The 24,449-nt window shown below is 32.4% G+C and overlaps 1 protein-coding gene across 4 annotated transcripts in view; it reads right to left on the reverse strand.

The window, feature by feature from the left end:
• Positions 1 to 24,449, reverse strand: part of EPHA5 (EPH receptor A5) — a 472,740-nt gene that overhangs the window by 199,173 nt on the left and 249,118 nt on the right. For all 4 annotated transcript variants that reach the window (XM_051965920.1, XM_051965918.1, XM_051965919.1 and 1 more), the window contains exons 4-5: positions 12,035 to 12,190; positions 6,826 to 7,161 (exon numbers count right to left, since the gene is read on the reverse strand). In XM_051965920.1, the coding sequence (XP_051821880.1) occupies positions 6,826 to 7,161; positions 12,035 to 12,190 (492 nt within the window). The remainder of the gene's footprint in view (positions 1 to 6,825; positions 7,162 to 12,034; positions 12,191 to 24,449) is intronic.

Here is a 24,449-nt window from a genome sequence, read left to right on the forward strand (position 1 = left end):
ATATCTTACAGCCACCAGCATTACCATTCCTTATAGCTCTGGAACTATGACTGGTTCCCCGGATCTCCTGCAGTCACAATTTCTAGTTTTCCCTTCTCTATTTTTGAATTCAGATCAGGGTCCTTACTGCTTTATGAGTGACCTTTGCCCTGGAAACAAAATCATGGTCCCTGTTTCCCTACAAGTGTTATGACTCATTTTGTTCCTTGAACTGTGACCTGAAACTTACTGTAGATATTAGAACATAGTACTGAATCCAGTGCTAGCAACCACAATCTCCTTCAGATCAGTTGTTTCACACCCACCACCAACAATGATGGGCTGAGAGCTCCCAAAATGGCTGTTCCCATCAAGTCAGCAACTTGGTCTTACCAGGCTCCAGTCTCTACCATCAAACTGCTGATAAAAATCTTTCCTATTGACCTCTTAAATTGTTTTAAGCTGGAAAATAATTTCACTAGACCTTTTGTTAGATCTGTTTCTCCAGAATTTAATTTAAAACACTTGTCTTAGAGTTGTTGGAAGGGGATTTTGGAAAGCTTTGCTGCCTTTGAAAAGGCTTGCTCTGCCTTATTGGCTCTCCTTTGCTTTTTTTTCAGTCTGTCTTTCCAGAATTATTTCGCATTCTATGTTCCATCTAAATTGGACTATGTCTGCTTCTCTGAACTTAACATGCCAACTCCAATCTCTAGTTCTTTGCGTACACTGTCTGTCAAGTCTCAAATGCATTCTTTCCTCAACACCATGTATTGCACTTTTTCATTTCCTTCAAGATTTAGCCAGCTTCAAGGGGAGAAGCCTTTCTTAAACCTTTTAATAGGTAACATTCTCTTGCTCCTCATATTATAAACCTACATGTGTCTTTTTTGAAGGCCCATTAGAAAGGTAAGTTAATTGAGGGCTGGAGCTAGTTATTTTTTGTCTGAATGTTTGCAACATCTGGCACAGAGCCTTGTACAAAAAGAAGTAAAACATAGAAACATGTTTTTCATAAATATATGCATTTTGCATGATGTGGCACTATAAACTTAATGTGTGTATGTCTGTGTATGTGTGTGTCTGTGTTTCTACATATGTATATGTGAAAAGAAAAAGAATATATATATATGTGTATGTATGGTAGTGAAAAAACATACATGATTAATGCACAAAAGTTATGTTATATTTTATATCTGTGTACATATGACATTTTGCATGTGTTAGAGGTGATGATCATCTTTGGAATTTCCTCAGCAGATGCTCCTTATATTGATGAAATTTTGGTTTTAATAAAAATAAAAAAAACTTTGCCATATATTGAAACATTCTCTTTTTTCTAGTATTAATATAGAACTTGAAGGAAAACGTTCAGCACAGTATTTTTGATTATTTATTATTTAAAATATCATAGAATTACAGAATCCAAGAACTGATGGGAACTATCATATAATTCCGTCTATATCTGAACAAGTGTTCCTTTTACAAAATCTCCATGACAGGATCATGTAACATCTGTTTGAAAAATTCTAGTGAGGAAAGAGATCCCATTCCTCTAATTATTTGAGAGGTTTTTTTTTCCTTTTTTGAATCATCCACACAGACAGTCCTAGCTCCATTCTCTTCTTATGAAGAATGGTGTCATTTTACTTTTTTCTAAATCCTGTATAACTACCTTCAGACTTATGAATTTACCACCTTATATAGTTCCATGGTTGTATATTTGTGTGCACAGATACATACAGCAATGTATATAATATTATTGTTCTCCCTTTTTCCTCTAGACTTTCCAATTCTTTAATACATCTCTTTCTCCAGTAGTGAAAATATCCCTCTTTAATTCAATCAGTCCTCATATTGCACATTCTCCAGTACTCTGATCAGCCAAATCACACTCTTCTATACATGCTTAAAGTAGTATATATATTTTCCTAAAATGTGCTACTGTGTACTAAATACATGCTCTAGCTGTGGTTTGCCTAAAGCAACTATCATTTCCCTCATTCTGGATTCTATGAATCTTTTTCTTAATGCAGCCTAAGATCACATTAATTTTCTTTACTTCAATATCATACTGTTGACTTATACTGAACTTGCAATTAAATAAATGCCATCAATCTTTTCCAGGTAAACTCTTATTTACCCATGCCGCTTTCATTTTTAACTGGTGAAATAGATTTCTTAAAACATATAGGACAGTATATTTATCCCTATTAAGATTAATAGTTTACCCAATATTCTAATCTGACTTTTTCTTCAATTATGTTCCCTATCTCTAATAGCTCTATTGTCATCTAAAAATGAACTATGAATGTTATCTATTTCATTTTTCTAATCAATAACAAAAACAGTAAACAGTATGGAACTACAAGAAAATTGCATTGTAGATTTCACTCAAAATTTCCAAAGGTCAGCCCCTTTGTATTAAGGTATTCAAATACTTCTGAGTCCGTGTAATAATAAGAACAAGAATAACAAAATAATGACTAATAATAACATTTAAATAATGATTAATATGTATCAGAAACCATGCTAAGGGCTTTGCCATTGACATCTTTTTAATGATCACAATAACCCTGAGAAGTAGGTGCTATTACACAGAGTAGGTGATCTCTGTCTGAGATCATATTTGAACTTTGATCTTCCTGACTCAAAACATGATATTCTGTGCACTGCAATATCAGTCAATCCTTCCTTCTTATCAAAAAGCAATACAGAATGAAAAAGTGAGACTAAGTATCAAGGATAAGTATTTTTATTTGTATTTGTTAGATGCAGACAATATTTATCTTCATATAATTCTATGCTTTTTGTTTGTTAAATTATCATTATATTTCTCAATATTAAAAAAAAAACTTCAAAAAGATTTCAGGGAACTCTTTTCTTTCTCAGGGAGGCTACATTTTTCTTTCTCAGAGAGGCTACATTTTTTAGGGAATGACAATGATAACAAAACACCTAGCATTTTGTTTTTCCTCAAAATGTTGTAGTTCAAATTAATATTAAATCACATGCAAAAACTGCTATTTGTATTCAGCCAGTTATTCACAAGAGCAAGATGCCAGACTCTGTAATGATATCATGGAGGGGGAAATGCTTTAAATACTGTATAAACATCCATAAATTAATCATTTAATCACTCACCCTCGGCAGGAAATCATTATTACATTTTATAGGCTGATCAGCTAGGCTAAGCTAATCAATTTCTGCTCCCAATTTAATGCAATATTTTTCATCTTGCACACAGAACCATCTATTTCTCTTCTTGTACTTTCAAATCTAATTTTGAACCACAGTTCACACATGCCTTGCCATCAGAAAGGAAAATTATATTAACTTGAAAATGCTATCCCAAATACTATTGCCAGTTACCAAACTGAAACAAAGTACTTCAGCAAGAAAAAAATTGGCATTGCCACTAGCAAAACCAGGAAATAATGTTTAATGGTGTCTGAAACTATATATATATATATATATATATATATATATTTTCCAGCATAATTTTTATATACAAAAAATCTGATATGGATAACTTTATTTCAAATTTTGCAGTTTTGTTTTCCTTTGGTTCTAAAATAAAAAAGAAAAGAAAAGAAAATGAAAGAAACAAGTCCCCTGTTTTCTGGAATAGTGATGAGTAGTCATTGAAGCAGAAGCAGTGAAAAAAGTGTTTTATTTTTATTTTTTTAATTTTTGCTGAGGCAATTGGGGTTAAGTTTCTTACCCAGGGTCATACACCTAGTAAGTATTAAGTGTCTGAGACCAAATTTGAACTCAGGCCCTCCTAACTTCAGAACTGGTGCTCTATATACTGCACCACCTAGATGTCCCAAGTCTAAGATATTTTGACAGCAATATTCCACACTTTTATAAACCAGTTGTTCATTGGAGAGGATTTAGGCAATTATTTGGCATTGTTGAACTCTGAGAAAGTTTTTTTTTTTTTTTCTGTTGGATCTTTCCTATTGTAGGTTTGTCTCGAGAGCTAGAGTGGGGAATCCTAGAGTTTTGCCTCAAAAATTGAGGCAATACTTATATTAGCTAGTGATGAGCATCTTGAACATTGCTAGACCTCCACTAGTTGTTCAGAGGACACAACTTATCTATAAATGGAAGGTCTGAGGAGATGCTCCTTAAAGAATAATGATAAAAAGCAGTTCTTTACAAACTATAGGGCATATGTCAGTACATGGAACTGAAATTCTATAGATATTATGTAATTAATTCAATTAAAGTCCTCATATTATAATTTCAATAGGAAGGTACAATATGGCTCACTTCTTTGACTCACTGATGTCCAACAGATATGTTAATCTGCCCAGAAGAGGCTCATTGTTTCCCTAGGCTTCCTCAAATTAGAGTTAATATCCTTGAATCTTCCTACTCATTTCTCTCCTTCTGTACTTCAACTCACCTTTACACTGAATTTCTCTCAAAATTTTGATTCGGAAGTTATCTGATCTCAATCTCTCTGGTTCTAGGCTTACATACTAAAAATGAAAAAAAAAATAACTGTGCTCAGATAGTCTCTGAAAGAGTTTACAACTTAAAACCTATGATTCTATACTTAACCTGAGAATCAGGCTGGAATAGTGACTAGAGAGATGGATTTGCAGTTAAGAAGAGCTGGTTTCAAGATCTGCCTCTTATCCTTACTGACTCATAACCCAGGGGAAGTCATTCAATGTTTTCTGGAAACACTTAGGAGTTGGGGAAGGCGGGGGGGAGTTAATAAGGATGTATAATATATCTGATTTATGCTAGGAATCATGCTAAAAGATTTTCAAATATTTGATCCTCACAATAACCCTGTGAGGTAGCTATATAGACTACATAAGTTGGTTGTCTTACCTGGAATTCTTTTAAATGATTAAATCATGGGTTCAAATAGATATATTCAAATGATAGCTATATCTTGATCTTTTAGATGGCTCTTCTAACTTTTCTTGTTTAAATAAATTTTAGAGTCAAAGAACACCTAAACTTTGGGGATCTGGATATGCCATTGAAAACAGAATAAAAGGCCAAGAAAATCAGCTACTGAAATGAACAAATAATATTGCTGATATTCAAGTTTAAAAAATAGAGTTCCAAAAACTTTATTTTTTGGAAGAAGAATTAGAAAGTTTAAAGTGGAAGAGAAGGAAAGGAAAAGAAAGAAGGAGTAGGAGAAAAAGGAGAGAAGAAGAAAAACAGGAGAAGGAAGAGGAGAAAGAGGAGAAGGAGGAAAAAGAGGAAGAGAATGAGGAGTAGGAGAAGGAGTAGAAAGAGGACGAAAAGGAGGAGAAGAAAACGAAGATGAAAGAAAAAGGAGAAGGAGGAAAACAACAAGAAGAGAGTAAAACTAAACAAGAACAAGAAGAATTAATATACCATTTCCCCTTCCATTGTGGAAAGTGAATTCTTCATATTGTTACTGGAAGATTCAAATGGAATTCAAAATGAAACTCTGAATTTTTTATATAATTACCAATGAATCACAGTTGGTCATTGACAATAGCAGCTCAATCTAAAGAAAGAATTGTCTTTCCATGTGTTTATGTATCCTGTCCCTATTTATGCCTATTGACACTGTTGCAGAATAAAACTCAAGGATGGAAATTTGTCATTTGACATCATTTTTGCTATTCTTGGAAGCTTGTTTTTATTACATCATGCAGAAGTAAGTGAGCACTCAATAGGACTTCTCTCTCTCTCTCTCTCGCTCTCTTTTTTTTTCCTCAAGAAAAAGCAATGTGGTTTACCTAACATTCAAATTAATTACTTTGACTACATCTGATTACCAATAACATCCTGGTTTCCCTAGTGGTTGTAGAAACTCATATATATGTTAATATTATGCCAACTAACCATGATGATGCTCAATCAAACATTCTTATGTTTGATGAAGAAGAGAGTCATGGGATCTGTTTCTAGACCAATGATCAGTTATAATGTTAAATAATACAAACAGAAGGAGAGAGATCTTTAGGAATGAGATAAGATGGGAGACATAATTCTTTCTTATAGTCTCTTTGAAATTCTGTTTTAAATTGCTTTAAACAAAAATAAACCAAATATAAAAAGGTGTCACTAGTTAATATGTCTTCATGGAATTCTACATAGAATGGGATAAATAAATGTAGATTATCTGATCTAACTCTTCTTACTGAAAGGAAAATGCCCTGAAAAGCCTTCATTCATAAAAAAGGAATAAGTGAAAAAGAATGTAAAGATATAACAAATGTAAGAGAAACTTAGAATATCATTTTCTGTTTAACAAGACTTAAAGTTCCAAAAGAGGAGAAGTATTAGTTCAGTCAACTTGATTTCTAGAAAGGCATTTAGGAGAGATTTTTTTTATATATATACAACTCATTTTATAATTAAATGCAGCAACAAAATAAAGAAAATGTTAAAATGTAAATAAAGCTTTACTAATGTGAAAAAGAAAGTCACCTATATTTTACAGATCTCTACCAAATATTTAGTTAACATAAGCAAAAAACACCAACTATTATTTCAATGGGGAATAAGCTGTCAACGGTTGCCATTCAACATGGGGTAGGAAGGAGATTAAGTATCTGAAATCCAAAAACTGTCATGAATATGCTTAAAAATGGAGAACAAAAAATAAAACAAACCCAAGTTTATTGCCTTATCTCATGTGATGGTTGGTGGTGAGGGATTTAGTATGTGAGATTGTAGAACTCACAAAAAACAAAAGTATATGAGCAGTATTGTCCTGATCTGCTAATCAGCAGATCTGCTTGAAAGTCCTCTCCCTGAATCCACTAAGAACACTGTTGCACAAGGAACTGTAACAGAATTGGAGCCTGAGGCACCTCTTAGTTTGGGAGTTCCACTTACCTGCTTGATTTGTGGTTACATTTACAGACACATACTGCCGGGCTCCTGGACTCAAGTCGGATACGCCATTCACTGCCTCAATTTCAAAGGTATAGTTTGTGTGAGCGAGGAGATCCACCATCATGACAGAGGTGTTTTTCAGGCCGATTTGACGGGGGAGGTACCTGACATGACCGCCACACTCCTCACACACACCTGCATGGGAGTTGCACTTCTTGCATGCAATATAATATGACACATCTTTCCTTCCACCAGTGTCAGCAGGAGGAATCCATTCCAGAAAGACACTAGTTTCGTTAACATTTGAGATGGCATTCCGAGGAGCTGAGGGGGGTCCTGGTTTGCAAAGTAAAGTGAGAAAAACATATTTTAAGATGATATTGTCATACATTCCTCATCCTACCATTCCCTGGGCTGAAGAAATATATAATGTGCTGCTTTTGTTTTATTTTATATAGGAAGTAAGTAATGGTCAATTTATAATGAAACCTCAAATCCTTTATTAGAGGAAGAGATGCATTAGTATTAGGGGATTTTATTTCTCTTTTGAAATAAATGTTTTTCCTTGAGATATATATTTCTTAATCTAGATGAATAAAAGTAAGGTTTATTTTAGTATACAATACTGAATAAAATAATAAAAGTTTAGGTTTTATGTGTATGTATATTTTCTTATAGATACTGAACAATGAAAATCTCTTTAGAACTGAAAACAGCTTTTCTTTGCTCCTATTTCTTATTAGTCTGTGAAGTGAAGGCCAAGTGCAAATGGAAACTATAATTTTTGTTTCTTTTTGTTTGTTTGTTTGTTTTTGTTTTTAGTTGAAGTCCTTGATCTCAAATCACATATTTATCAGAAACATTTCACATATGTTTCAAAATAGATTCCATCTCTTCATGCCAAATCACATACAGTATTTTTAAAGCTTCCCTCATTCTGTCAAGCAAACACCAGGTTTTAAAAGGCTGGTCAACCATTACAATCTGTAACAACACTTCTTCTCTCAATATTTCTTTAATGTCACAATTCTATAATTTATAGATTTTAATTTACTAAACATATGGGGTTCATGAAATTAAAAAAATGACATAACTCTGGAATGCTTTTTCTTTGTAATAGGAAATAATAGTTTTTAAAAGATCCATACACAACTGTTTAATGTCTAAAGAGAGCATAACAGATTTCATCCCAAGTAACATAAAGACAGTCAGATGAAAAATATATTTGTCTCAGTTCTCACAATCCATAACCCATAAATGCATCCAAATTGACTTTCTATCTTCTATCCTTAGTTGTCCATCTTTCTATTTGAATAGAAATGAAAGTAGCATTACATAAGAAATTTGCTTTTTTTTTTTTGGATCCATTCAGGAATACCTTATCTTAATGAAATATTTGAATTCTGATACCAATAATGAAATCAGCACAGTTCTGGGAATTGTTAAATACTTCTGCAGATGTGAAGGGAGGTATTCTATTCTATTCTAATTTGAGGTGAAAATCAGCATATTGAAAAGAAATGATTTTGAATTACAGAGTGACTAAAATGCATAACTGAATTCCTAATAGAGATTTCTAACTTCTGACAAAAATGAAATGATCATGGTAGAAATTCACAAAGAAGAAATTAAAATTGTGTCTCCCCTCCTCCCCCAGAGACTTCGAAAAGAAACTTTTGCTGAAATGGAATAATATAAGTATGCTAATGTACTTTATTGTATATGGCTACGATACAAAGTAGCATGAAATCATGGATAGACTATGATACTTGCTATCAGAACTCCTACTTTGTAGTCTTGACCATGATATTTTTTTTGAGTCACTTAACTTTTCAGAACCTGTTTCTTACCTATAATACAGAGATTAGTGTTAATGTCACTGATTTTCTGTCAGCATTGAAGTAGATTATATATGTAAGATGCTTTGCAAACTTTAAACTATAATTATGTCACAATTGCAAAATGTCAGTTTTCTCATCTGCAAAATGCAGATATTAAAATATGAACTATCTAGATAACAAAGTTATTTTAAAGAATTCACTTTGAAACTGAAAAAGTTTGAATTTAATTCATTAGTATATTCATTATATATCAAGAAGCTTATGAAAGTCAGACTAATTTTCCTATTTTACATTTTCTCTGTGATTAATCTAAAATTGTGAATGAATTGTGAATATTTGGAAGCATACTTATAGTGGAGGTGAAAATAATAGAGGAAAGGATGTGTATTATCTAATGCTATATTTATGTAGTACTACATTTTTAGACCATATAAGTAAAACAGTAACACTTCTGAAAACCAGCACAACACTTTTTGAAAAGTTCTATTTTAAACCCTCTTGATACTAACAAGCACACACACACAAGCATTCCAACAAAAAGATAGCACTTGTGGCAGAAATGGTTATATGAGATTGTGAGATAATTCGACTTGACAATCTAGCTTACTAAAGGATAATCACGAAAGGGGAGAATCACACTTTCTGGTTGAACTATCATATGACTTCCCCTTCCCAACTATCAATTAGAGATACTAGAATAAAGAATATGTAGCTTGTAAAATCTGTTAATAAAATTGCATTCAAAATATTTGACTTTTTTTTTGAGGGGGGGAGGAAGCATTCAAATGAAATATCGAACACAGGATGTTTTCATGTGGAATAGGAAGCATACACCAAAGCCTATTTCTTAGCTTGATGTGCCCCTCTCAAACCCTTAACAGTTCTATGAATACAAAAATGTCTGAATTCAATACGAATGTTGTGCTCAAGCTCAAATCAGAAACAGCAAAATGGATTCAAAATGGACTAATGTTGAAGAAGCATGTAATAGGATTCTGTTGTTACTAAATATGCAGATTGGAGGATACAAATGAAGAAGTGGGGCTCTGAAAAGTATCTTCCTGAAAAACTCCCAATTTGATTTTTTTTCTTTTTTCTTTCTGTATTTTCTCACTTCTTAAATAAAATAAGGCCTAAAGTTGGTGCCATGAAGTTAAATTTTATAAAGCCAAGCAGAATATAACATTTAAGATTCTCATATGAACATTTATCAATCCATCTGCTTGTGGGAAACATATGCATTATGTATATTACTCAGAAAGCAATTGAAAACAGTTACACAATCTTATATACATATCATCTTGTAGAATTAACAATACATCATATAAGAATTTTGAGCAGTGCAGACGGAATGTTCCTTTGCGGGAAGAAAGATGGAAAATTTACATAGCCAGAAGGGTTACTAATATGAAGCTTACATCTCTGGACACTGGTTCTAGAATTGTCACCAGTCCTCTACAGTTCTCTCCCTTATCATAATGTTCAGATCTCACCACCTGAGACTGTCTAGAAGTGTGAAATTGTATAGAGGACTAATAGATCTAGAAAGATAACTCAAACCCGACTCTCTTCACTTGTGGTTTCCTTCTCTTCACTCAAGTACCTTTGCTTTAAGTATTTGAATATTTAAAATTCAACAAATCATTTTTGTATTGAATTGAATTCAAACTAAAACACATGGGCCAGGACTAAAAGATTGAATTCTATGAAATACTTTATACCTTCATCTAACCTAAACCACTTAGATTACTCATGTTCTTAAATGCTTCAAGCTCAATTGAATTCTCCTTGATGACATTCAGATATCAAAATGACTGGAATATTTACAACTGCTGGGAATTACATAGCTTTAAGGATATTTAACCAATTTAAGATAACAAAAGACATTCCTTTCAGATGTATTCACGCAATACATATTTATTTTCTGATAGCTGAGAGCTGCCAAATGATTGGGAATATCCACTATATTTGTGGCTTTTTAAAAAAATGGAGTTTTTTTTTTTCTTTTGCTTAGACAAAGGGTAAATTACTTAAAGGCACCAGTGGGGTTTTATGCAGAAGATTCAGCTGCTCTTCTCAAAGGCTTAAGGACTCTGATTTCAATGGCAATGCTTTGAAGTGAGTGATCCTCTAAGTTATAAAATGAGCATTCTCAGAGGGGATCAGCACTGAGCTTCAGCCTGTAAATACTTAATAAGAACTTTCTGAAGAATCCCAAAAATGTGTTTCTGTAAAACTTTGGAAACTAGGAAGAAGGAAACAATTTTGGGGGGAAAATCATTTTGTGATATTCTGAACAATGCCTTTCTGAGTGAGATTTATCTGCTTTTAGGGTCTATTTGTCAACAGTGATCCCTGTCATCTTGAAGACAAATACTCACTAGGTCAGGGACTAAAATACTACAGGACATGATTGAGAAAAAGGTAGTGGGCTAAATGGAAGGGTATATGAACCAAAGAAGCAGCTTATGATTTGAATTCTTTTGTGTTTCTCTTTTTTTTTTTTTAGATTTTCATTAAAATTTATATTGGAAACAGACCTCTGATTATGCTCTTCAGTGATAACTTAAGTTTGTGTATGTCGTCTATAGAAGTGAAGAATTGTGGTAGCAGTATGTCAGATTCCATTGGGAGATAAATAGGAACAGTGATCAATATGAGTGTTGTCAGTGAAGCTTTGCAGTTCAAAAAGAACTTTTCAGATATAATTTATGTTTAGAATGATAAAAAAGCATTATGAAATCACAGAATAATAAAATATTACATTTAATGGCATTCATTGACATTATCGCTGACAGAAGTCTGTAACCCTAAACTGAAAAATTGAATTAGTTTTTGACTTTGACGTCTGAGCTGCTACATGAACTTGCTTAAGTTTGAAGAAGTGTCCCACAATAAGAAAATGCTTTTCTACAAAGTGCTCTTTGCAAATCAGAGGCACAGGTTGAAGCCTGGGTGTCTCCTTTGTGCCAAAGGAAGTTCTATGCTTAAATGACTTAGAAGACTGAGGATTTGAATGCAGTACACAGTCTATATGAACCGAGAGGTAGGGGCTTAAATCATCAATGGAGTAATTATGAATATTATGTCAACCATAAAGCAAAAATGAAAGAGTTGTCACCTTAAAATGATTCTAAAATCTAACCTAAAGAATATTTATGCAGTTCTACTGGTGTGTTAGTTAGTGAAGTTAGCCTTTATGAGGCTTGCTTCAGGGGACTTTTACGTGGCTAGGGTGAGTAAACATTGTGCCCGCTGAAGAGAAAAAAAGAAACATGCAAGGTTATTGTTTTTATTTTTATAATGCCATTTCTCCAGATTGGGAAATGTGAGTTTAGCATCATTGAAGAGATACAGGGTTTCCTTACTTGTACATGCCATTGTAGGTGGGTCAGATTCCCTTCTGAAATAGTCCTTTTCACAGAGACAAGAGGTCGAAGCTTCTTCATGGGTATAACTGTGAGGTGGACACTTGCTGCAGCTCTGGCTCTGAGGTGAGGCTTTGAAGAATCCAGGTTTGCACACTGTCAAAAGAAATCAGAGGCTAAGCTCTTCCCCTCAAGTTGCTGCTATGGGAGTGGCAATCTGCATTAGTGGAGAGTGTAGGAACATTGATGAAATCACAAATCCACTAAGATATTAAGTTTCCAGGTGCAGAATTATAGCAAAATGTATTTTTTTAAAAAAGGTTGACATAAGTTTGAATTATTGAATTATGGTTAATCATCATAGAAACTTCATAGAGAACTGAAGAGATCAGCAAATGGTCTACCAATTTTCTGAAAGAGGGGAAAAGGTGGGTTTATAAATTGTAAAAAAGTGAACCTGATTCTAATCCCTAAAATAGTTCCAAAATAGAATAGTAAACCTATGGTTTGGGAGCATTTAAAAGAGAAGCCATGACTACCAAGAATCAAGAAGAGTTCACAAATAATATATCAGGTCAAATCCCAAACCCTCTTTTTCTTTTAAAAAATAATATGTGCTATTCTTATTAGAGCAGAAAAAAGGTTATGGACAGTTTCAAAAAGCCTTTGATAAAATCTCTTTAATATCCTGAGGAATAAGCTGGAAAAATATGCAAACAAACTCATAGTTTGGTGAAAGATCATTCTAAAAGAGTTGTATGCTTTGAATATAATAAGCATTTAATAAATATTGAATTGGATGACTGAATTAATTGGTTAGTACTGACTTGAAAAGTGGTTCCTAATATATTGTTGCAGGACTCTGTTCTGTACCATATTCCTTTCAATATGTACATCAATGTTTTGAATGATGATATAAAAAGGACTGTTTACTGCATTTTTCAGAGTTTTAAAGCTAGGAATGATAGATAATGAATTTGACATCATAATTTAGATTTTAAGAGCTATTTATAAGTTGGTGTGATGAACTGGATCTAAGATAAATTTTCAGAGGATAAGGTTAATTTCTTAGACAAAGTTGGGCTAGGAAGTGAGGAGTTAGCCATGGAGTCAGAAAGGCATGGATTCAAGCTTTTTATGTGAAACCTACAGACTGGCTAAACTTGGGTAAGCCTCATCTCTAAGTGTCCAGTGTCACTCACTAAAACTGGAAGTAGAAGAGTAGGAACTGGTCTGAATGATTGGAGAGAATTTCTGTAATTCCCTATGCCAGTAAAATCACAAAATTGGTTCTTAAAAAGTCAATATTGTTAATGTACTCAAGTGTAGTTAAAAGTATCCAATATCACAATTCCCCTGTAGGTGACACATGAGGTATTTATTCCAAGCTGAATGTACTTTACCAGAACTTGGATTATTATTAACAAGTAAGCTTCTTGTTCCATTATTTCTCTAAATTCCAACTTAATCCACACAAGTATCAATCAGAACATCTATTAAAAACTTGCCACTGAACATGGGTTTCAATAGAAAATTTTGCTGAATAAAATAAATTCTATCTATTTTGCATATGTTACAGATAAGATGAGGTTTCCAGTAAATCACTCAGAGGGTTTCCCACCATGATCCTAAGTGGGAGTTGGTTTTATTGAGAAGGAGATTTCTTCAGTGGATCTAATTATGCTAAGAAAAGAACATTAAAGCTTTTATAAATTCATAGTCAATGTGGGGATATTTGAAAGATAAGGATGAGCTTTTGATAGTACTATTTCCTTTCTTGTAGTGAAATGATTGGAATGAGATTTTTTTTTTCATTGTAATATAATTACTCTAGGACATGATACTACACTTAGCTAAGTATTAAGTTCTTAAGTATTTTATCCTCCTTTTCTAGACAAGCCATTCACATAGGCATCTTCTTTCATCTTTTTTAGTATATGCTTTTAAATGCAAAGTGGCTCTTCACAAATTCTGCATATCTGGCAATCACCCCAAATGTAATATATATTCTCTTTTTATTCTTAAATGATCACTAAATATTATGTTTTATGGCATATATAAGCCTATCTCACAAAATCCTAAAGGTCTCTGAATCCAAAGCATATAAAACATAGTACAGAACAAATGAATACCATTTTCTGCTACACATGTAAAAGTCTAGAAATAAAAACATTATAATTTTCCTGGAAAAATAATTCATATGGTTTCTACTTAATTATCCTCTCTATGTAAAAAAGTTTTCATATATTAACCTATCTCACAAAAAATATTGAATTTTACCATTTTCAGTGTTTTATCATTTTTTTAGTTATAGGTATCTGATTTTTAATTACTTTCATTTATAAACAAAAAGAAAGGGGAAAAGGTTTCTAATAGAAAAATGAAAGAATTTTTTTTTCTTTCAAATCAATTTCTCTTATTTTAGAATGTATTTTAAAAAGCATATTCTTAATAACTTAGGAAAATAGCTAAATTAAAAATGCACAGAAAACTATTTTAGCATTGAATTTTGACAAACATTATTGATATTCAACTTCTTTTTACAATGGAGTGTTTCCTATTTTAATTAAAATTTCCTTAGATAATAAACTTATTTCTTTTGAAACATGTTCACTAATTGTCCTGTATGATTTAAAAATATTTAACTCTGTTTACCCAATATCCAAAAATAAATTGATCTGGGAAATGGAGATTAGTCTTTATAAATATTGGAGGAAACAGTAAAACAATCAGATCATATGATTGCTTAACAGTCATCTCTCAACAAAATATTTAATCAAATTATTTTTTTTCAATCAAAAACACCATGAGCTATAGTTACTAGAAGCCAGGCTTGTGTTTAGGGAGTCCTGGGCTTAAAGGGAGAGAGAGGCCTTATGCCTCTCACATATTAAATGTATGAACCTGGGAAAATCACTTAATCTTTAGGTATCTCAGGCAAATTGTAGAACAACTGATCTGTATTAAAAGAGGTACTCTTTGTACCAGGTTTCTCTTATTCTAATGAAATTGCAGGTCTGAAGAAATGTGTATGTATGTGTAAGTATGGCTTGAAAGATTTGATTTTATAGAGATACTTTGTGTCTCTTCTAATAATAAATCTAGTGAAGTTCAGAGTGACTTAGTCCTCTATTGACTTTGAATAGCTGAATGTGTTGGCAATGGCAACTATTAAAGACCATCCATTTAAATATACAAGAAGTTGTAATTATAATGGGGGATCTGTATTGACAAAAATTAGTCATCTCTGAAGAAATGAACTAAGAATAGTCCTTAACATTTAATTCTAATTTTTTGAGATAAAAAAGAAAATGAATATTAATGTCTCTGATTTGTATATATTATTTATACTCAAATAATTATTATTTGTATGCTACATGACTCTAGCTGTTGTCCCAATATGGGTATCATTCTACTTGTTTGGTTCTTGTTTTGAAAGGTAAATGATTTTCTAAATTAATCTCTCTTATTGTTCAAAGCTTAGATACAGCCTTTAATATAGATATTAATTTCGTTTTAAGGAAATTTGACCCTAAAATCTAAAATTATAAAAATGTAAATAAGGAATCAGAAGATATTTTTTAGTCAAAAAGAATTTATTAAATACTTACTATGTTCCAGGCATTGTGCTAATCAGTGTGTATATAAAGAATGATCATTATTGATCATGATAATTCTGGCCTTGAAGAAGCTCATATTGTAAAAGGGAGGATGACATGTAACTAAACCTGCAAGATATATACAAATTAGACAGAAGGTAATCACCACAAGAGTGACTCTAGCAGCTGGGGAGATAAGAAAGGCTTCTATAGAAGGTGTGGTTTGACTTTTCTTGAAGGAAACCAATGAAGCTAAGAATCAAAGATGAAAGGGCCATTGGAGGTAAAAAAGACAGACAGTGGCCTGTCTGGCACAGCATCAGAAAATGGAGTGCAATAATAGTAAGCAGACTTGTATAGTGGTTTGGAATTTATGTGGAAGGAAATACATGCTAAAAAGACTGGAAAGATAAAAGAATACAGGTGTTAAGAGCTTTGGATACAAAGCAAAAGACTGTATTTTATAAAGGGGTCAATAAGAAACTACTAGTATTTATTGAGTAGCAGGGAAGTTAACAAGATCAGAATTCACTTTAGCAATCTCACTGTAGCAGTTGAAAGTAGTATAGACTGGACCAAATTAAAGATATACATGAGAAATTGAGAATATAAGACTATTGTAATAGTTCAAGCAAGATTTAATGAAGATCTGAATTAGGAATTTGGAAATGGAAGGGGGGAATGATGCTGTTTTGAAAGCAGATACTGGGAGATTTGAACCAAGAGATAAAGTGTCTTGTTCATGGGACAGCTAGGAGGGCAATGTCATTGGATTGAACAGTATGTGTTGAGGAATTACATATATATATATATATATATATAATATATATATATATATATATATATATATATATATAAAATGTGTTCAATCTTCTCATTATGTGGGCAAAGTAGGAAATGAGCTAAAAGAGAAGGCACTGAAAACATGTGAAAAAGTCATGAGTCTAAGTGACATGACTGAGGGTAGGAGGATATCCTCTACATAAGAGAAGGTGGGGAGAGAAAAAGATTTGAGGTCAAAGATAATGAGTCCAAATGAAATGCAGATATAGGTATATGTGTATATATCCATATATTTAAATATACTATGTGTATAGTAAACCTATATCACTAAAGAGATTAACACTGTGTATATAGATTTATATGTATTTCATATGCATATGCATATATATGCATATCTATATATAAACACTGTATGTATACAATATATACATTCATTCTGTATGTGTATATATGTGTTTGTATATAGACATAGACAGAAACAAAAACAGACATATGATCTTCATTGAGATGATAGCTGACTTCTTGAGAGCAGGATGATATTATAGTGGAAAAAAGAGAAGAGGACCTAGTTCTGATCTTTAGAAGATACCATTTTTAGTAGGCATGATATGGAGAATGAGTATTAGTTACACAGGAAGCTGAGGCTGATAGATTTGAATAATTTCATTTAAAAATTTAAGTCAAATACCAGATTATAGTTTAAAATATCAAAAGAGGGGAAATAGAGGAATTTAATATACACAGCAATTTCAAAAATCTGAACAGAGAAGGGAAAGATTTAGAATTATATCTTTACTATAATTTAGAAGTTGATTCTTCCCATTTCCAAGTATTTTCTACTCTTTCTCTCTACTCAGAAATGACTGTTAAGTGCTGCTAAAAATCATTCCATTGATTTACAAGCATTTCTTCAAGTCTATACCCATTGCATATATAGAGGTGCTGTAAGCACAGATCCCTGAGAGAATAACTCCCTCTCTTCCCAATTAGTACTGCACACCAAAGCAAATCTGCTTCTACAAGCAGACAGCAGAGGGAAAGGAAATAAAAACAAAAATGCACAACATATAACAAGGGCAGCTGATGTCTAGAGTGTACAAGATATAATTAGCCTTCAAAAAGGTCTCGAATTTATCTAATTATATCTGATTAAGAATGACAGAAAGTCATTACAGAACATGAGTTTACTATGCTTCTCATCTCTGTGAAGCAGGCAATGCAAGATAAGTCACTTTACTTGGATAGATTTTTTGCTGGATACGATTTGAGGATGAGAGAAAAGAACTAACTTGCTAGTAATGAGAAAAATTGTGATATTTTATGAAACTTCTACAGAATTCAATGGTGTGTACTTTTTTAAAAAATCAGTATTTGCCTCACCCTATCTCTATCAATAGCATTTGAAAATAGTAAGAGAATTGGTTACCAACATTGTTTAAAAAAAAAATCATAGTGAAAAAGCTTCCTTGTGGGCCAATTCCATATCATTCTGCTTGCACTGGACTACTCCTCTTTTTACTCTCACCAGAAATATTGTTTCCCAGAACTTTGATCCTAACAAGTGAGATTTTACATATATTTTAAGAAACAGAAACCAGAATAACAAGGAATGCCATAGCTATCTCTAAACCATGCTGCCCCCAGTACCACATACTTCTCTTTCCCTTCAAACTCTACTTCATTTATATATATTGTCTTACCTTAATAAAATGTAATCCACTATAGGGTTTTCTTACTAGCAATTGTACACTGCAAACACAGTGTCTGACACATAACAAACACTTTGAGATATTTTTATTTATTCATTTAAAAGTTTTATGTGAGTATGAAAAGTGCTACAACAGTTAAAAATAACAAGTGATTAAAAAAATACAAAGCCTCATTGTGGTGACTCTAGACTATACATCAGCCTGGTGCATTTGTCCTGATAAGCTGTTCTGAGCTACAGTGGGCAAAACTGATTGGCTGTCTGCATCCACCACATCACCACAATCAATTATGCTAAGTGTTCTGCAGCTTACCAACAGATTGCTTAAAGAGAGGTAGAAAGGCTCTGGCAGGAAATGAAGCAGTTAAAGTTGTGCTGATCAGTAGTTGGATTAAGTTTGTGAATAGTTGCATTTTCAAATTTGGTTGAGAATAACAGTTATATTTAACAATAATATTTTAAGTTGTCAACATTGCCATTTAATGGTGTTCATGGTCATTACCTCCCATCTCTCCACCACCATTTTTTTAAACCAACATACCACTTATTTGGAATCTAAAATCCTTCAGAACTTGACACTGACTTTTCTTTCTAAACAGATTTCAAAATACCCCTTAATATTCATGGTACATTCTATCCAAACTGACCATCTTACTCTTCTATGAATGGTACATGTGATCTCTTGCCTTTCTTCCATTATATTAGGTAGCTTCCATGTCTGAAACATATGCTTTCCTCACCTCCACTTCTTGGAAGCAAATTTCAAGTCTGATTTCTAGTATAAAAATCTTAAATAAGATTTTTCCTTATTCACCAAGTTAGTGATTCCCCCCCCAAAATCTTTATATTTGTTTTTGTTATATGTTATATTTAATAATACATGACTTTTATTTTCTTTCAGCAGAAGGGATCTTTCAGGAGGACTGCTTCTCATTTAAAATCTTTTTAAATCTTCAGTACATGGCACAGTGCTTAGTAAGTAATAGTCATAACAACTACTTGATCAATATGATGTGACTTTTCAAATAACACATTTAAGGTGCTTGAGATGTACAATGGTTAAAAAAAACTCATTTCATCAAACTTTGAATATGACTGAGTTTATAGTCATTATAATCTAGGTTCTTGAATCCTTCAGGTCTTCTAAGCAGTAGGTAGGAGCTTCCCAGACATGCAGGGCTAAGTTCAAACAGCACAATAAAGTTTTCCCTTAATTCCCACAATTGAATAAAGTTTCTTCATAAAACTGAAGAAGGGCTAAAGCCATAATTAAATAAGAATTAAACTAGTTCCAAAAATGTCACAAGATAGTATGCTTCACTCAATTCTAATAATTAACCACTTCCTATCCTAATATACTCAATTCCCTCAATTTCTTCAGAGAAAAGGATAAATGCTATAAAATGGACAAATTAAGGAATGAAATTTCTCATGTAAGGAATGTGTTGAAACATGGTCAAGAAATAGTCAACAAACAGTTGTGTTGTGAGTTTAAATAAATGTTGAAGACTCAAAAATTCTTCCCATAAAAAGGATGGCACTTAAAATGTATGAATGGAAATTATCAACTATCCTCACTGTATTTCTTTGAAAGTCTACAACTTTTATACAATCATGATATTCTATAGTAGATTCAGACAACTCTGGAAATGAATTAATTTTGTTTATTTTAAAAATCCATTCTTCAAAAAACAAAAACTGCTTTATCTGCCAATAACAGTGATTAATTTTAACAAAGATTCACCTCTCTAGTCTAAGAGAGAAAACTGAGAGGTATACATAACAGAGAACAGGAAAACCCTACCTTCTAAGTTATATTTTAAAATTAACAGCAAACCAAAGACTTTTTAAAAAAGAAAAACACATTAAAAAACAGTCATGATATACATAAAAAATAGAATGTTGGGGTTAAGACACATAAGTTCTGATTTTATTAGAAAAGCTAAATTAAGTTTTCTTTTTATTTTCTATATTCATTTGAAAGGATTATTATAAGGAGACATCATCCAAAGACTCAGACTTTTTGAATATGCATTGAACTGCAATACAAGATAATACTTTAATGCATAATATCAAATAGGCATGCTTAAAAAAGACAAAATCAAGACAATTTACTGCTTTTTTCACTTTCTGTCACAGGAGGGACAAATAAGTTTTAGGTATCTCAAAATACTACTGAACATTTATAAAGCTAGTTAGAGAGCTAGAGAAAATGAGAATGGCTTCCTTTTTTTTTTTTTTTTTTTTTTTTTTTTTGGTTGTAGTTGATCTGACTACAAACTAATCTCATTAGTAGTCATGTAATCATATATTGTTTTTAAATTTGTTTATTGATAATTCTCTGAACCAGTTATACCTTTCTCAATGATTTTTTTAAATAAATCTCTCATGCAAATGCACTTAGGTATCTCCTACACACTTAGCACATTACAGAATTTGCTTGTATGCATGTTCATTTCTCCCTATCTGTATATACAAAATTCTTTTATTTTTTGTAATTTCTAGGAGGGCTGGATGTATGGTTTGTTTTATCAAGGTATTCTTGACATAGAAGATGAAATTTTAACACAGAGACTTAACAAATATTTGTTAAACTTAGCAGAATTATATTCCCCCATTTTTTTTCAGAAACTGCTTTCAGATGAGGATTTGGTGCAGATATGAATAAAAAAAGTGGTAAAAATTATTTCAGGAAGTATTCCCACATATCAAAAAATCTGACATTATATAGAATGTTTCAGACTTTAACTTTTAAAAAGCTCACCCAATAAAATAGAATCTAGTCAAAACATCTCTTTTTAAGAAAAAAAAAAACCCTAAGCAGGAAGACTAAACCTTTAATCCCCCTTTAAAGGAAAAAGTCAGGAACTTTACAGGAAAAACAAATTTTATAACATAGAATCCGTCCAATGGACTAATAAGTACTAATCTGGCACTTTTCTAGCTGTACTCAAACTCCAGATTTCTTGATGAGGCTGTTGACAAGCATACAAAGCCACAGGAAAGGGAGAGATTTCTGAAAATGTCTTTTGTTGGTGTCTTATTTCCTCAGCAGGTGCAAAGAGATTCTGATTTTGTATCTGTGCATTTATTTAAACCATGGCTAATGGGAGTTAAAAGTAACTATTTAGGAATGATGCCTATCATCTAAATTTGGTCCATTGTCAAATGCCATAATAATTTCCTGATTATTCAGCTCTACTAAACCCTGAATTCTTGAAGGCAAAGCCAATGTAGTTCAGGCTCTTTCCATTTCTACCACACAGAAAGGCTGAGAGCACAGGGTTAGTGATTTGCTGCCCAGCTGTTTTCTGATCACTTCCTTGGATAAATCTGGATAAAAAGCCATTGGCAAGTTTGACTGACAGTTGTTTTTTTTTTTTTGTCTCTTTGGGATTTTAGTGTTGGACACTGTGACTCTAGAATATCATCTATTTAGATATGAGTGTCATGATTTATTTTAGTGGATGAAAGCTCTACATAAATAAAATTAGAAATCTTTGATATACTGAAGTATTCAGGAAGTAATGGAACCTAAATTGTGGTGCTATCATCAGTTACTCCTAAGTGCCCAATAATCGAATCTGATCTGATTCTTGCAGGGAGGTGTACGGAAAGAAATGTGAAGATTATTTGCTGAATGAAGAGGTCTATCTTCCTACTATGTATGGGCAAATTGTAAAGTACTTATGTAAAGACAATATCGTTTGTACTTTTGGATTTCTAATCCCATGCATAATTGTTACTTAATAAACAATTATATAATTATATTGAATACAAGTGTGCAAAATTATACCCTTTCCCCCACATTTACTGTATATTATATTGCAAAATTTGCTGCACTACAGACCAATCTTTCTTAACCTTTTTATGTCATTAAGCATGTCAATAGTTGATAAAGTATCTGGACTCTACCCAATAGTGCTTTAAATATATAATTTCATGTCATTACAAAGTAGGCCGAAAGGTAATAAAAGTAAAGTGAAAATAAACATATGATTTTTTTCACAGACTCCCTGAAATGTATATGTATACATAATCCCTTGAAATTCATGAAATCTACCTATGTTAAGAAATTTTGCTCTAAAGTTACAACCCCATATGGATTTTATTTGTAACAATGGTGGGGTTTGCAAAATTATGTTTTCAGTGTAATATCAGTAAATGTTTGATTTGTGTATCTTATATATTTATATACTCAGTTACATAAAATGTTCTCATGTTAAGAGAGATAGCAAGTGGAAAAAGTATAAGAAGTCTTACTCTAGAGCAATATATATGGCATATCCAAAGAGGAATTTGAAAAAGATAACATAGCAAAAATATTAGCAACAGAATATAGAGGCTAAAGAGTCATTCTTAGGATTAGGATATCACTATTCAAGTGCCACTTCTTACCCAAAGAGGCTGGGTGGATTTGGATAGGTCACTCACCTGTTCAGTGCCCTATTAAATTGTGAAAATAAAAATGGGAACTTCTAAGAGAGAGGGAAAAATACAAGAGCATAGAATATTCCAGAAACAGAACACAAACATTATTTCTGAACAGAAATTATGTTCTCTCCTCAAGAAATAACACAATGCTAATCTGTTCAATGTCATGTAAATTAAAATTCACCAGAGAACTCCTATGTGTCAAAAATTACATCACTTTTAATTTTTATTGTCTCTCTAATATGTCATTCCAAAATTTAAATATGTTATTGTGTCCTAATAGGGGATGTCACAAACATAAGAAATAATAGGTCTTAGCAAGCTAAAATGACTTCAAGTAAAGGCATGGAAATGCCCTAAAAGTCAGCTGTTGATAGCATATAATAGAAAAGGATAAAGGAATAAACATTTACCATGTGCCAAGTATAATGGGAGAAACTAGCACAGGACCACCCAGCATGCTGTGCCCTCAAAAGAAAAGATTGCTCTGCTTTATGAGCAAAACAGAACTGAATTATCTCAGAAGAAACTTCAGATCTGCCACCCCACATGTTCATATGTATTATTTGTGCCTGACCTGTGGCAGAGCATTGCCAGCTCATATTGATTTGATCAGCCATAGCCAGACACTTTGAAATTCGAATCTAACCTAGTGATGTCATGTTAGTCATCTTCCAGAATAAAGGGCGATAACCAATCATGTGTGAGGTATTGTGCCATAAGTACTTTGTCAATATTATCTCAGATCAATGATGTTTAGAGAAATTCATCATCCAAAAATATCCCAGATATGTTTAAAGAGAGACTCATCATTGAGGGTGATGATTTTCCTCTAACCCCAGTTATGTCAATTAATGAAAGAGTATAGAAAGGTTATAAACTACATCTTTGGAGCAAGCATCCATAGTGGTGAAGAAATAGATTTTAGGAGAAGGTATTAATAATCTTTTTAAAATAGTGAGTATATTATTTGTAGTATTCTGGTTAGCTTTCTGGAGGTCTTGGGGCTAGTCTTCATTTCAACAGAGTAATCAACACAAGAATAGCCAGGGATAATGTCCAAATTCATTATTGTCTCCTTCACAGTCTGTCTCCTTCACTTGAGGGTGTGTGTGTGTGGCAGGGGGGGTAACTTGGTTTCAGTGGAGAAATGAAGGAGAGCCACTAAGAACCTGATCAAAGATGGAATGTCTCTCCCCCAATCCTTGTTGGCTCTTATATACTCTATTATAATTACATCATTATAATGTAATGTATACATTATATATTATTCTACAAGAATAGAATAGGTGTCAATGTTGTAGAACTAAATTAAGTACTAAGTACATGTACTGAATTAGAAAACTATTAATCACCATGCTAAACTAGAAAACCACTGTCTTATCAATTCCACTGAGTTAACACCTTCTTTTAAGTATACTTCTCCAAAGTTCTGGTCCATTACAGATATTCAGGAACATAGGGGAAGGGGAAGAAGAAAAATTTAAACTATTTTATAGTGCCCACTACAAAGTAGGAAGTACTTTAAGTGCTTTACAAATATCTGATTTTGATTCTCTCAACAAGCCTCTTATTATTCCACTTTTTAAATTGAGGGGAAAGAAGAAAATAAAGGTTAAGTGCCTTGTCAAGAGTTATACATCTAAGAAATATCTGAGGTTATATATGAACTCACTTCAGGTTTTTCTGTCTCCAGATCTAATGCTCTATTCATTACATCACGCAGCTGCCTCAGAGCAAGAAAAATAAAGTCTCCAACCAAATACTGATAATTCTAATAAAATATTGTTATTCTGTCTTTCCAAAACTATTTCTTTTCTGCAATCAAATGATGGAATTAATGTAAGAGTTATAGCTATGAATTGATTTTTTTTTAAAAAAAAGTTAATTG

This window comes from Antechinus flavipes, chromosome 6 (genome assembly GCF_016432865.1).
Source record: "Antechinus flavipes isolate AdamAnt ecotype Samford, QLD, Australia chromosome 6, AdamAnt_v2, whole genome shotgun sequence".
NCBI classification, from domain to species: domain Eukaryota; kingdom Metazoa; phylum Chordata; class Mammalia; order Dasyuromorphia; family Dasyuridae; genus Antechinus; species Antechinus flavipes.